Below are 14487 nucleotides of genomic sequence, written 5' to 3' on the forward strand. Positions count from 1 at the left end.
TCGGACTCGATGATCTATTGAGATCCCTTCCGACCTTAACATCTATGAATCTATGAATCTATGAAAGTAAAATGCAGAGTTCACCTTGAACAAAATTTCCTCTGCAGTGGCAGCTTGATCTAGCTGTGAAACAACTGGAGTGGGCATTTGTATAATTCAAGGTTGTCCAGCTTCTGAGTGGCTGAGGGTGGCAAGACCCCCAGCCACACACCTTGTGGGCCACATACTCCTGAGCTCCTTGCTGTACAGGCTGCACACTGTGCCATGTAAGCCCCCCTGTTTGCAGTACAAAGGTCCCCACTGCACCATGTGAGCCCCACCCCCAGTGTACCTCATGGGCCCCCAGTGTTTCATATGAGCTCATGCTGCACAATATGGACCCCCACCACACTGACTTGCCATGCCACAGAGGCATCCTGCATGCATGGACATGCTGCGCCCTGTGGCCTCTCCCTCCTGTTCCTGCTGTACAGTGGGCACTCCCACGCCACCATACCAGCACGGATGCCACATGGGGTCCATGGGTCCCTCCAAGTCCTCTGGCCATGGTTCCTTCAGTCCCACAGGCTGCACTGCTCCACCCTGCCTCCTGGAGTGGGGACAGACAGCAGAACCCAGAGGAGTCAAGGGGAGCAGCGGGGACTCCAATGGTAACAGCAAGAAAGTAAAAACGGGAACAGTGACTGCACCAGGAGTCCAGGGGTCACAATTTAATTCCTCAGAAGCTTCATGTAGCCTGTGGGCCACTAGTTGGGCAGCCTTGATTTAGATATTAAAATATTTGCTGACTGATTAGCTGTAAAAATCATGCAATTTGTCTTTGTTGGCTTAGTTGAAAAGTCCTGAAGCTGCATTGTGTCTAATAGCATAATTCTTACAGATTCTGGGTTTGTGCTGCAGTGAAATCACATTCTTGTGAGACAGCTGCCAGATAGCTCCTTGTTTGAAAGATGTAGACAGGGAGAAATGTGTGTCAGGGCATGTATAAATAAGTTCTTTATAAATTTTCACATGTACCTTCTTTTTCCCCCACAAGTTGTTCAAGATTATTAAGAACTTATTAAACAAACGCTCTCAAGCAATAGAAAAAGAGTTTGAAGACTTAGATGAAATGAACTCCCAGCGCCTCACTCAGGAGACTATGTACTTTCTCTTGAAGCGGTAAGGAGATTTGCTGGAGACTTCTTTCAAAATACAGGGCCAGATCCTCTCCAGGCGGTGATTTTCATGGAGCTGTGTTCCTTTCCATTAGCCGAGGACCTGGCTCAGAGGGATTTTTCCACCAAAGAATCAGTCATTTGTCATTGTATCCTCCTACTATTTTTTGATGTAGACCTGAAGTCTTTACTCAGTAAAACTCCTGAATACATTGTGACCTCATTTGTAGTTTGCTGAGTAAGACTGTTAATATATGTCTAGTAAATACAATAACTTTCTACTTTTCCTCAAAATATGTATTATTGTTGTTGCCGCTGCTGTTAATCTCATTACATTTTTTTTCTTTCAATGTTTTGAAGAAAGGTTTGACATCCAACCTGAAATAACTCGAGGTGAAATCCGCAGGCTGTGGGAAACTTTAATTACAAATCAGGATAACACCCTTGACTATCTGGAGTTCATCAGACACTTTGGCTACTCCCCCAGCTCTGCATGCTTTCCCAATGCCAAGATTAGTCCACCCAGAAAAGGAGACAGTAACCTCAGGTTGCGTTCTAAAAATCTCAGCTGCGATTCTGACATATTGGTGGACAGGGTGCGAGCAAAAGTAAGCTATTCTAGTTTAAAGAAGTTACGCACAGGGGCTTTACTTCCAATACTGTGTGTGCAGTTACATTCCTAACACTGGAAAAGATTGCTAAGTAGTGAATTAATTTCCAGAATTGGTACCTGGGTCCCAAACAGAGAGCTGCAAGCTTTTTTTCTTTAAAATACATGATGTGTCTTTTGTTATGTGTATTAAGAAAAAAGATACAATCAGCACTGTGGAATAGCCTCCTAACACAGAGTGTCCAATGGTGGGCAGTGGGCCACACATGACCTATGAGGGGTTAAGGTGCAGCCCCCAGGTTCCCCCTGTGCCACGACTCCTCTAGGTTCCCCCTCCCTCCTCCAGCTGCCACTTCCTGCCTCTGCCCCAGGGGTGGGGCAGCGTGGCACACTGCAAGGAGCTGAGGGTGAATCCAGTGCCACATGCGATGGGGTAGATTGTAACAGTACAGAGGGATCGTGCCCACATGGTATAGCAGTGGGGAGGTGCCTGTGTGGGTGTTCAATGCAGTGGAGTGAGGGTTTGTCCACATGACCTGCAGGCCTGTGCCCTATGCCTCACCTAGCATGGCCTGAGTGGCATGAAGCCCCTGCTGGTACAGCCCCCTGGGTGGTTAGAAGCTGCCAGCCTTGACCTAGCAAAATGAGGCTGAATTTAAAGGAGAGAGCAGTACAGCAGATTTCTTTTTCTTTCCTAATCAAAGGGAACTAATGTGATATGGAAGTGGGAAGCAAATCATTGTCTCTCTATGAGCAGTATCTATTTGAAATGGGCTGTCAGGTTCCAGGTCTCTGTATGGAAATACAGTGCTGTTATGCTGACTCAAGATGGTAACTAAAGTATGAACCAAATAAATATGTAAGGATACATTTTCAAATTAATTTTTAAACTTTAAAATATTTACCTTATTTTTTCAAGAAAAAGGCAAAAACATGTGTATGCAAGAGCAGAACTTGGCTACATCATTCCTTTTAAATATTGGCTTAGGCATGTAGCTATGCTAAGCGCCTTGTTACATATTCATTTTGGGTGGCTCCTAAAATTTTTAACCCCTGGATTATCTGCACATTAACATCTTCAAGTGATTTAAAGCATTTGTAATGCGGCTGAAAGTTACGCCACTCCAGGGCAGGATTATCTGTTGATCCACATAACCCAGCCCCTATTCCATTAAATTGTGGCCACTCCTCATAGATGTGCCACTCATGTTGAAGGTGTAACTGCAAGCTAGCACTAAGTTGATCACCATTTGTATGGCTCACAGTGTAACCTATAACAAAGCCCTAAGTGTAGAAACTGTATTGGAACAGATCTTCTCATTTATGCCACTGAGGTGGGTGGGGTTATTCTGAATATACAGACTTGTCACCAGGTACAGAAAATCTTACTACTGACTCCACAACCTACTGCCTTTAGAACCAGTAAGCCTGCCAGAAGAAAAGAGCAGGAAATGCTGACTTCTGTGGGCATGTCTACACGTTCATTAATGCGCCATCATTGGTGCTACTGTGCATTATTGCAGATGAATGCTTTTTAGGTGAAGCTTAATGCCCATTAGACTAATCTGTGCATTAGTGCATTAGCACAGTTTTGTCTGGCGCGCTAATACACAGAATTAGTGCAATGGCCATCAAGTGTGTCATGTAGATGTGCCCTGTGAATTGCATGAGGACACGGCTGAGTAATGCTAGTCAGAGGACTGGGAATAGGTTCTGAACACAGCAAGATTTCAAATGTTTTGTTTCTCTAGGTGGAGTATTTATGGGATGTTCTCAAGAAGGAATTTGAAGAGCTGGATCCCCAGCATACAGGCTTTGTCACCAAAGAAGAATTTAAGGATATTTTGACTGAGCTGTGTGTGCACCTGAATGAATATGAATGTGAAATACTGGGAAAGAAATTTGAAAGCAATGGGGATGGTTGGTGAGTTAAATCTGGAGAAAGGTTAAAATGAGCTGGTCTGTAATAATCTGTCCTTGATCAAAATGAATCTATAACAAATGTTCTATAATACTGGACAGTATTAGCTGTGTTAAATGTTGTAGGTGGCCCTATGGATTAATGTACCCCTTAAGACAGAAAATTCGTGCTTAGGTTCCTTGAATTCCTTGTTCTAGTTCCAACTGGGTGTTTCTTCCAAACTGCAAAACCTAAGATTCACAATTTCAAGAAATGTGCAATGTCTGCTGAAAAGCCATTCAGAGGTGAATTGGTTTAGCAATTCAGGCATTGGCTGTACTGGTAGGGTTCTTTTAATAAATTTGTCCAGCTTCTGCATTACCTGTATAATGGCTAAGTTCTAGCCAGTGTTCTTAGTGCATCACTACTGAGCAGCAACCTGCATCTAAAACATAATATTTTTAAAAAAGAAAAAGCAATATTGTTATTTCATCATGAAGCCTTTTGTGGCCTGTGTATCAAAGTCTACTTCTTCTTCAAAATGTATTCCTTTTAGAGGAAAGAGAAGGAGCCTCCAAAAAAGGTCTGCTGTAGGTTTAAAATCAGAGCAGACAGAACACTTGGCCTAAATAAAATAAATCCCAGGAATCTGAATATCTAAGCCATATTTTGCACTCCATGGTGCACGACAAAATTCTCCTTTGGATTGGTCCAATAATTCTAACTCCCTATCTGTAAAGTGTCATTTCTCCTCTCACTGCAGTTTCAGGGTTAATACTCAATTGCAGTGATTCTCAACCAGATTGTCTTGAGATCCTTTTATGAGTGATGCAGGGTGCTGCACAATACTAGTGCTGTTAGCTGTGCAAATACTATAATTCATAAAATAAATCCAATGATTTCAAGTAGGAATCCATATTATCAAAAATATTGTGACTTGTTCTGGTTTTCCTGAGTTCTTTACAACAGAAGAATTGCTCTATTATTTTTTCTGTAGTTAAAAAATGAGTGAAAGCTAAGCACTGGCATTTTCCAAGGGGTGCCTTGAGTCTAACAAGGTTGAGAATCACCAGACTAGAGGAAGCTCACAGTTTTTGTGGGTATAGTTGTATAGATGTGTCCATAGAGGCAAATTCTGATATTGTAGATATAATTTATATCAGCAGAAGAGTGTTTTGGCCTGTATAATTTATGCTAGATCCCTGAGCAAAATAAACTACATCTGCAAGAGTCCCTTGATGCCAATAGATCCTGCAGCAACACTCAGGCTTTTGCTAGTATTGAACCATAAAAACCCCACTCATCTAACACTTCTATCCCAGTAAAAGTGTTTAATATTTAGTCTAGTTTGCTACTATTTCAGTCTCTGATTACAGACTCACAAGACCTATTGGTTACATTCTCATTTTTAATGCTAACTAAACATTTTTATTCTTAGCTAGAATAATCTTACATTTTAGAAATACAAAAAAATGTTATTTAAAAATCTGCCAGATGAAACAATGGACAATCCCATGAATTGTCATCAAATTATGTGTCATATTTTCCACTGTTACACTGTTATATACAGGTACAACTTTATGCCTGACTTTTGTGCTAAAAATCACTTCTTTAGGTTTCCTTAGAATCATAGAATCACAGAAAATTAGAGTTGGAAGGAGGTCATCTAATCCAACCCCCTGCTCAAAGCAGGACCATCTCCAGCTATATCAACCTATCCCCAAACTATATCAAACCCTTGTTGTTGGGTTTTGCCCTGTATATAAGCAGTGACTTATATTGTTATGAGTCAACAAATGAATACTGTTATGGGCAGATATTGATTGGCCGTGTGTAGAGTTGGTTAAAAATTGAAATTTAGAATTTCCCATGAAATGAAAAAAAAATTGTTCATTTTATAATGAAAATAGGTGTTTTGAAATGCTCATGGAAGGGAAATTATAGATAATATTTTATTTAAAAATTATTAAACAAAATTGACACCTTCTGTGTTCCCAGCACACTCAACCCAGAGGGCTGTCTGAAAGACTGAAAGAGAGCTAGGAACTGATGAGACCTGAGAATGATTGATTGCTAAACCATGAGTTTCAGAGGGTGGGAGCCAGGGTTCCGAAAGGCTTCTGACTCTGCAGCAGCGAGTCTGGAAACCTGCAGGTTCATAGCTTTGAAAAAATCTGCATGGCTGAATCACCCTGAAACGGGGACCCTGGCCACAGGGTGAAGTCTGCTTGGCAAAACCATGGACCTTGGAAGACTGGGTTTCCCAGCAGCCTGGCAAGTGACCTTCTAGGGAACCCTGTAGGTTTCTGAGAGAAACCAGTCTGTGGTCTACTGGAAGTTCATCAAAACTGGAACATTTCTGCAGAACACGTTGGTTTCAGTGATGAGCATTTTACAGTGAAAAATGTTCAGTTGAAAAATTTCCAGCCAGCTCTAGCTGCACATGTGTTGAAGATGATGGAAAATTTGGAACATAGAATTATGTAATAATTCTTGAACTGAGCTGTTTTTGTTTTCCTTTTTGATTTATTTAAGTGTTTCATACTTGGAGTTTCTGAAGCCCTTTGCTTTACGGAGACAAAGGTGGAAGAATGGGAATAACATGGCTGCTGTTATGAAGGCATCTCAGGATGAGATAGACCAATCCCAGATGGGAATGCAGACATCAGAGCTGGGCAGTTTGACAAGTAGACTGCGAGAAAAAGTAGGTGGCTCTCATATGCTGTGTGGCTAGTTGAATTACTGTAAATTGTGTTTCCTAGAGAGAAATAGTGTGAATTCTTCTCAATAATGAATTGCTTATATATTAGATCTAAAAGTGCATAATCATCTGTACTCAACCTAAGGCTAATGTACCTACCAGCTGATAGCCAGACATTAAAACACACTCAGCAAACCATCAACAGTTCCTGGTATAGTGACTGTACTTGTTATGTCTGCAGATTGTATGACTATACCAAGGGTGGATTCCTTGTTCTCCACAGGCCACAGACTTATGAGATGAAGGGGAAATTCTTTTTTGTCTGAGTCTGTATGATGAAAGAGAAACTTATCTTGTCTTAATGTTGGCTTTCTAGTTTCCCATGGACTTTGTTGGTCCCTTAGAAATATCTAAGATAGTTAAGATAGATAGTTTAGTAGGCAAACATAGGTCACCTGCACCTATACATACATAATATTTTACTGGTAGGCAGACCTTTCAAATTTGAGGATGTACCACTATTATTCATTCCTAAGCATATTTTCCTTTGACATAATCCTACATAACACCTTACTGGAACTTGCACTTGTCTAGAATGAAATGACACTGGCAAAGAAAAATAAAAGAAAAAAGCATAGTGATAAGCGCAGGAGGAGGAAGTGCCAGTGACGGCATCTCCAGTGAAGGTTCCAAACTATTCAGGAAGTGTTCCAAGCCACTCATTAGCAGCACAAGTAGGAGAAACTCTCCTTGACAATGACTTTCCATTGTGCTTTTGTGAGAGCCAATTATAGCTGAGTTCAGAGCTCAAGATCCTTACACTTGAGTGCCTAAAGTTATATTTCTAAGTCTTTATTTAGGTACTTGAACAGCTGATTTTAATTTTCAAATGTGTTGGAAGTTCAGAAATCTCTTTGGCTTTAATGAGATAAGTGGAAACTCCAAAATTTTGAAAATGAGACCATTTATTTAGATCCCTAACTATTGATATGGGAGACTAAACTCCAGACCACCATTTTTGAAAATCTTTGTTTTAATGTTGTTAAAGCATGTTGAACTCCTTGGTTGAAAGAAGCTATCAAAGATCAAATTACTATTACAGCTTATGATGTAATACATTATGAGCTAGTGGCGAACCTTGCTGGTGTGCTTTCCCATTGTGAATGTGCAGGTATATGCAGTAAAACAGACTGCAGCATAACCTCACAGTTTCGTAGTTCAGATGAAACACCAGAAAGGTCATTGTGCCCTCACATAGTTTGTTTATTATTTCTCTGCAGTAATTCAAACCATTTGCTTTTTTTTCTAGTTACGAGGGGACTGGAAGACCCTTCAAAGAGCCTTTAGGAAGCTTGATGCTGACAGCAGTGGTTACCTTTCTCTACCAGAATTCAGATCTGTCCTGAAGCTGTGCAACCTTCTGGTAGATGAGGATGAGTTTTATCACATTCTGTCTAAATACGATCCCAACCTGGATGGGAGAATTGATTATAAGTCCTTTTTGGAGGAAACTTGTAAAAAAGGGAAACCACCTGCAGCCAAAAAATCCTCTGTAAGCCCACCATAAAATAATATAGAATATTTCTGTGACTAGGAGAAGAATGACATCTGCATGCTCCCAGCTGCTTATCCTTCCAGCTATTTGCTTCTCTTTGGGGTGTGCATCTTTGCTTTGTGTCTTTTGGCTACTTATTACTTGCCCACTGTATTGTAAGTTGTTTTGTAGGGGGATAATAGAAGCATATTCTGAGAGAAGAGAGCCAAGCTGAGTATAACACAATTACTGTACTATATTTAAAACACAATCCACTCTGTTACTAAGGAAACTAACATTCTGAAAAGGAGAGGCAACGATGCAGCATAGAGAGATGCAAATCATTTTTTTTTTAGAAAATGAAATATTCAGTGAGATGCAGGGTGGATTTTTGCTGCTTAGGACTCCACGACAATGGGAGAGAGTTCCTTTGACCTTATCAGGAGTTGGATCAGATCCTATGTAGGCATTTAGCCAGAATTTGGCCCTTAATGTAAACATGGATTTCCATCCTTTTCTTCTTCCTAAAGGAATATTTTTATCCATAGATTACAGGGAATAAGGGTCAATTCTGTGGCTGCTCTGCTCTGCTTCACTTCTCTGTCACAGCAGTTGTACCTTTAAGATCAAGTTATTTGCCACTTCACTTTTGTGGCATAAAGACATTTTTATGAGCATATGAGTGAACAATTGAGTCGGTTAAATAAATAAATGGAACCATTAAAATGTATATTATTTGCCTAGTCCGGTATACAGGAGCAAATTATCTAACTTCATTACAGATCCTCCTCATGCAGATGAGCACAGGTCCACTGATTGCAATGAAACTTGGCCAGCTTTCACTAGCTGTGGATATGACCCAGTTTGTCTGCATAAACAAAATGCCAAAAGGAAGGAGCCCTCTTTGGTTGCTTCTACATACTTTCTTCCCTTGGGCCACTCACTTTAGATCCACGATAAAAACATATGCCCTTTATTATCTTGGAAGACAATCACAAGCTTGTGTTAAACTTTTGCTGTATATGTACTTGGGCACCTTAGAAGAAAAGATTAACTTCTGTTGTAGCTCCTGTTCCAAATACTTTCCCTCCTTGACATCTGATATCAAACAGTATTTTCACAGTTTTAAATAATAAAGCTGTTGGGAAAGCACTTTTACTGGCTTAAAAAAGCTGAAGGAAAAACTTCTACATGGTAAAAAAAAAAAAGAAGTTTAGAGGGCAGAACACGAACAGCTATTATTACACCCTGGTTTAATCTACATTGGAGTATGCAAAAATCAGACAAATGTGATTTCTTTAGTACTATCTAATAATTTTGAATTCTGTTACATGTAATGTAATATGCTAGGTTTTATGAAGATGATCGGTTGTCTTTTTAAATGAAATTTTAACTAAAAAATGGCTGTATAAAAAATGTTTTGTCACTGTTTGTTCTATCTCACTGATTACTGACAACATTCTCTTAGTTTACAAGTTGGGAAAAAAAGTTTTGATTGTTTGTTTCTTTAACAGATTCCATTCCTTAACACTCCACCTGGGGTTTGATAGTCAAGCTGCGTCATTGGCTTCTTGCATCTCTATGATGATAAAATTCTGTAGGGCAAATTGTACGGCAGCTATATGTGTGTAACTCCACTATGCCCAATGGTATTGAACACCTGTATCTAATATACCTTAATGAGACCATGTAAAGGTAATTCAATTGAGAGAAAATTTGGGGCCTGGAAAAAGAATTCAGTGTTTCTTAGACTTAGGCACTTACAGGTTAGGTGCTACAGTGCCTAACTTTTAGATGTCAACCCTCCAGAATGGGATCCAAAACCCTGAATTGGGTGCAAAGCCTTCCTATACAGTGTACAGCAGTGCATCTGAATGGGACTGAGTAGTCGAAATAGCTGACTCCTGAGCTGCCCACAGGTAGGCAGTAGGGAATTCTACAGAGAGGGCTGGGTCTTAAACTCTGCCTTTCTCCAAAGATTAGGCATGTGCCTGCATCTCTTTCTCAAGTGCCCCATCCATGTAGGATCATCTCCTAAAGGGGAGGCACTTTCATCTATTTCAAAGGACCAAGGACTTATTTTCTTTTAAAAATACTGGTAATCCTGTCCCCCCCTTATATAATATTCTACTGGTTAAAGCAGTTGCCTCAGAAGTAGGAGAGCTGGGTTCCAGACTCCCTTCAGCTTTGAGCCAGTTCAAAACCATATATCCTAGTTACCAATAAAATGTCCTAAACACCACGCTCTGGACCAGCTTAGATGAAGGGACTTTCTTTCTCTTCAGGTTGAAACTGTGTCACTGCAGCACAGAATTCAAGATAGATGGGTCCAGAGGGAAAACTCAAGGGGGGCATGTTTCTATAGCCTATTTGTTAGCAGTAGTCAGCTGGGAAGGGCAATCCTGGAGTCCAGGGACTGTTTCTGTATCTTATCCCATGTCTGTTTAATGTAAAATACAGAAATCGCCCCTGAGTGCCCTCACTACTAGCTACAGAGGCATGCTCCCTCTTATATTCTTTTCCTCTGGCACCATGAATCTACATTCATTTGCTATGTGGCTGTACAGTTTCAACAAGAGAATCTTCTTTCCAGCCTTGGCTATCATCTGATCCTTTGGGCACTTTTATGTGAAGTAGAGATGGGGATTTGATCCCTCTAGACTAAACAAAGCCTATATTCAAGTCTCCCATTTCCTGGGTAAATGCTTTAGCTATGAGGCTATTACATGAAAAGTCAGCATCACCATGGCTACTACATAGTAGGAAAAAGTGGTTATATCTATTCTGTGAGGAGCTTGATCCTGTGAGTGTGTCAGGTATGCTTTGAGACTGCCTACCAGGCTACATCCTTTGCGAGACATAGGCAGAGGAACACCTAGTTTCTGTATCCCAATTGGACTTGATCAGGATATAGGTGCTGAGTTGCTCAGATTGGAGCAGTTCTAAGCATACAGGGCACATCTAGACAAGGTGCTTTACTGCTCAGTAGAGCTAACTGCTGCAGTGTCTGCATCTACATGTGCAGATGCTTACTGCGCAGTAATTGGCTTTAATCCTAAGTAAATTTGCTACCTACAAATGCAAGTAGCAAATTTTCTCAGAATTAGTAACTGTGCAATAGCGCACATGTAGGCCCCTGACCGGGAGCAAATGTGCTCCCAGTCAGCTGGGTAGCAGGGGTGGGAGATTGCAGGGTGGCAGCAGTGGGTGGAGGCCTGCCACTGACCTGTCCTGGTCAAGAGCAGGTCCCAGGCCTGTGCCCTGATCAGGTGATTGAGGCACGGGGCTTGAAAAGAGCTGCAGGGGTGGAGCAGGTCCCAGCTGCCTGCCCCAAATGCCAGTGGGCAGCTAGCAGTGAGTCCCCGGCTGGGTGGGGAATCCCCGCCCAGCTGGGGGCTCTCTGCTAACTGCAGCATGTGTTGATTCTGCAGTTACACCCCGGGGAATTATGCAACTATGCACCTGAGCAATTTTGCTCATAAAACATATGACTGCACATCATTGCATAATTTTGCATAATTTAACCCAGGCAGGCTCTGTGCCTCCACCCCCATGGGGCTCCTAGCACTCCAGTTGGGAGCCCCAGATGATGGCACTGAGAATGGTGGTGCACGACTGGACAGCTGGTGAGTGGGGAGGGGAGATCCTGGCTGCAGAAGAGGGGCCTGGGGTTTGTGGGTGGGCATGTGAGTATGTGTGTGTTGGTGTGGGGCTTGTGGTTGGGTATGGGCCCCCATGCCCCACCAATGGTGCATAGCCCCTGCTGCTGCTGGTGGCAGCTGCAGCAGCAGCAGCAGGCAGTAGACCCTTGCGGTGCTCGTGGCCACAGAAGGGAAAGCCCCTGGCAATGCACAGCTCTGGCTGAATCCTGGGGCTTCACATGGTGGTACCAAGCCAGCGTACCTTCAACCCAGACCTGTTGGTGTATGCCTTTGACTCAGACTGGCTCTGTACCAGCCCTTGGGGCTTGCAGCACTGCAGGTAGGAGCCGTGCAGCATCGAGTTGGGCTGGCCAGCTCCATGTCTCCATTAGTGGCTTCTAGCACTCCAGCGGGAAGCTGCACATGGAAGCATGGAGACTGCCAGGCCTGCTGGTGCACAGGTTCTGCTTGCAGTGCTACAAATCCCATGTGCTGCCACAGAGCCAGCTTGGTCTGGTCTGAAGGTGTGCACCAGCAGGCCAGGCTGGGCCAGCTGTGTGCCATTATATACAGCCCCTGAGACTCAGTGCATAATTTTGAATTTTTCTGCACCTAATTCCCTGGTGTGTATGTAGTGCTCACAAGAATAAGAAGTTGTAAAAGATGTGACATTTGACAGTAAAGGGATCAGATGTAAGACTAATTAAACACCAGGGGCCAGAGATATGGCTGGTCTAAAATATCCTAACATGAAACTATGCCAGTTTACAGTAGCTGAGACTCTGGCCCTAGGAGCATATTTGTTGAGTAGACAATGGTTCTGATTCCACACTGAGCTTCCTGCACTGGAGCAAAGCTCCTTGAATGAAGGTGCCTGATCCTTTTCTTTTTTTTTTTTACACAGTTATTAACCAAACTAGGATTGCACTTCAAGGTTTAATATCATTTAATAATGATCAATTAAATTACCTTTAAATGTTTCAGTAGATATGTAAAATATGCGTATTTTTGTTAAAAAAAAAATTATATTTTATCTAACCATGCTAATCTTATACAAGATGAGGTACCATGCATGATGAAATACCATGTGTGTTTAAAGGTTTTGTATTGTTGTAACTTAAAGGCTAGTTTTAAAGGGTTTGTTTTACAGGATGAACTTGGATGTGAAGTTCTGAGGTTTGGTCACAATGAACTTTCTAAATAAAGTCTCTTTCTTCACATTTGGCTCTTCAGTTTAATCCAATTGCATTCATCTCTCAGTGCAGCATGTAGGTCAGTATGAAATACACCCGACTGTACCTTGTACATATTGCTCTGAAAATACATCTGATGCATTTTACCACCATTATATGCTCTCTAATAAAAGAGAAGCGAGACTGTTGTTTCTGAAGCAGCCTTGACTGTCTTAGTAGTTCTGGATGTGGGTTTTCTAGAAATGGAGAGATGGTAAGGGAAAAAATATGTCCCTATTTAAACCAGTCATCTTTGGGTTAGACAAACTAGTTGTAAACATTGCAAGATTAGGTTCTGCAGCTAATATATGATGCATAAGTAAACTGTTGGCCACAAAGACCAGTTCAAGGAAACTGCCTTGTGAGCAGAGTATATCTATTCCAAGAGCCCAGGTGCATAGTACAGTATAGTACAGTACAGTCCAGTACAGTCCAGTACAGACTCTTCTTGGAAGCAGCTGACATCTTCCACCTTCTACCTGTCCAGGATACAGGGAGGCATTTTTAAAGCACTTCTTACTATAATCTCTGTTGGTTTGTCGTGGAGAATGAGATAGCAAGAGAAAAAGTAAGGTTGTAGCACTAGCTTAGAACCATGCTCAATTTCTCTGCTCTGATACACATTTCTTGTGTGACTCTGGGCAATCAATTTAGGTCAAGATACTCATGGCTATTTGGCTTGTTAACTCTTCTTGACCACAGACATAATCTCTCTGTCTCAGTCTCCAGTCTTTAAAATGGGTCTAATGGCACTATCACATCACACAATAATATTGTAATGATTAATATGTAAATAAAAAAGTGAAGTGCTTGGATGCTGTAGCCTGGGGTCTCATGTAAAGCAGCCAAAACACTGGCATTCAAATATCATTTACAGAACTCAAAATGGAAGAAAAGGCTGAGTTTGGATAATGCATGGTGGAATTTAATTTCAATAGTGAAATGGGGTCATAGTGCCCATTCTCCCAGCCTTCTGATGGCATTGCTTGTTTAGGATGTAAGTATTTCAAGGTAGCAAATGGGTTTGCATGGACCTAAACATATGGGGCCCTTATCTTAAGCCCATGGTGATCATTAGATGCCACCACGATACTAAAACTGCTACTAAATTAGTGGTTTGGAGATGGCTGAGACAACACAATGCCGCAGAGATAACCAGTGACTCTCTATTGCTTGAATAAATAATCAACAAAGATTGCTCACCAGGTATGAAACTGTCAGATTGCATTTTGGCACCCATCATCTGTAAAATGGATCTTTGCCTTGTATATTCATACCTTGTGGATAACGGATAAGCAAAGCTGCTGAGAAATTACTACTATATAAAACTGGCTTGAGAGGTAAATGAAAAACTTGGTTTTAATATACCTGAGACTGGACTGAGGATAGGGAAGGCAAGAAGAGCTGAACTAATAGGAGCAAAAGGATGGGAAAAGTAAAAGGACAATACAGGGGCTGGAAAAGGGAGAGGAGGGAGAGTTAAAAAGGGGAAGACACAGAGAGCTAGAAAGAGTGGGGCTATCAGCTGAGGAAAAAGAGAGGGACATGACTGAGGCAAAGAATTAGTCACTGCCATTTTTAACCCAGCAGCTGAAACATACAGATTTTACTATCTTGACATTTGTGAAAATAAAGGCAATGTTTTGCAGGAAAAAAGTCCTTAGATGTATCAGCTGGAGCAAATACAGTATGTTGAGTTGTCATATCACAAA

The 14487-nt window shown here is 41.6% G+C and overlaps 1 protein-coding gene across 1 annotated transcript in view; it reads left to right on the forward strand.

Annotated features, from left to right (window-relative positions):
- Window positions 1-12761, forward strand: part of LOC102577332 (EF-hand calcium-binding domain-containing protein 6) — a 110130-nt gene extending 97369 nt beyond the window's left edge. Inside the window, exons 14-18 of the mRNA XM_019481333.2 lie at window positions 1037-1161; window positions 1522-1765; window positions 3519-3691; window positions 6203-6371; window positions 7678-12761. Of these exons, the coding sequence (XP_019336878.1) occupies window positions 1037-1161; window positions 1522-1765; window positions 3519-3691; window positions 6203-6371; window positions 7678-7935 (969 nt within the window). The 3' untranslated portion in view covers window positions 7936-12761. The remainder of the gene's footprint in view (window positions 1-1036; window positions 1162-1521; window positions 1766-3518; window positions 3692-6202; window positions 6372-7677) is intronic.
- The last annotated feature ends 1726 nt before the right edge of the window (window positions 12762-14487 follow it).

The sequence above is a fragment of the Alligator mississippiensis genome, chromosome 2 (genome assembly GCF_030867095.1).
Source record: "Alligator mississippiensis isolate rAllMis1 chromosome 2, rAllMis1, whole genome shotgun sequence".
In the NCBI taxonomy this organism is placed as follows: Eukaryota; Metazoa; Chordata; order Crocodylia; family Alligatoridae; genus Alligator; species Alligator mississippiensis.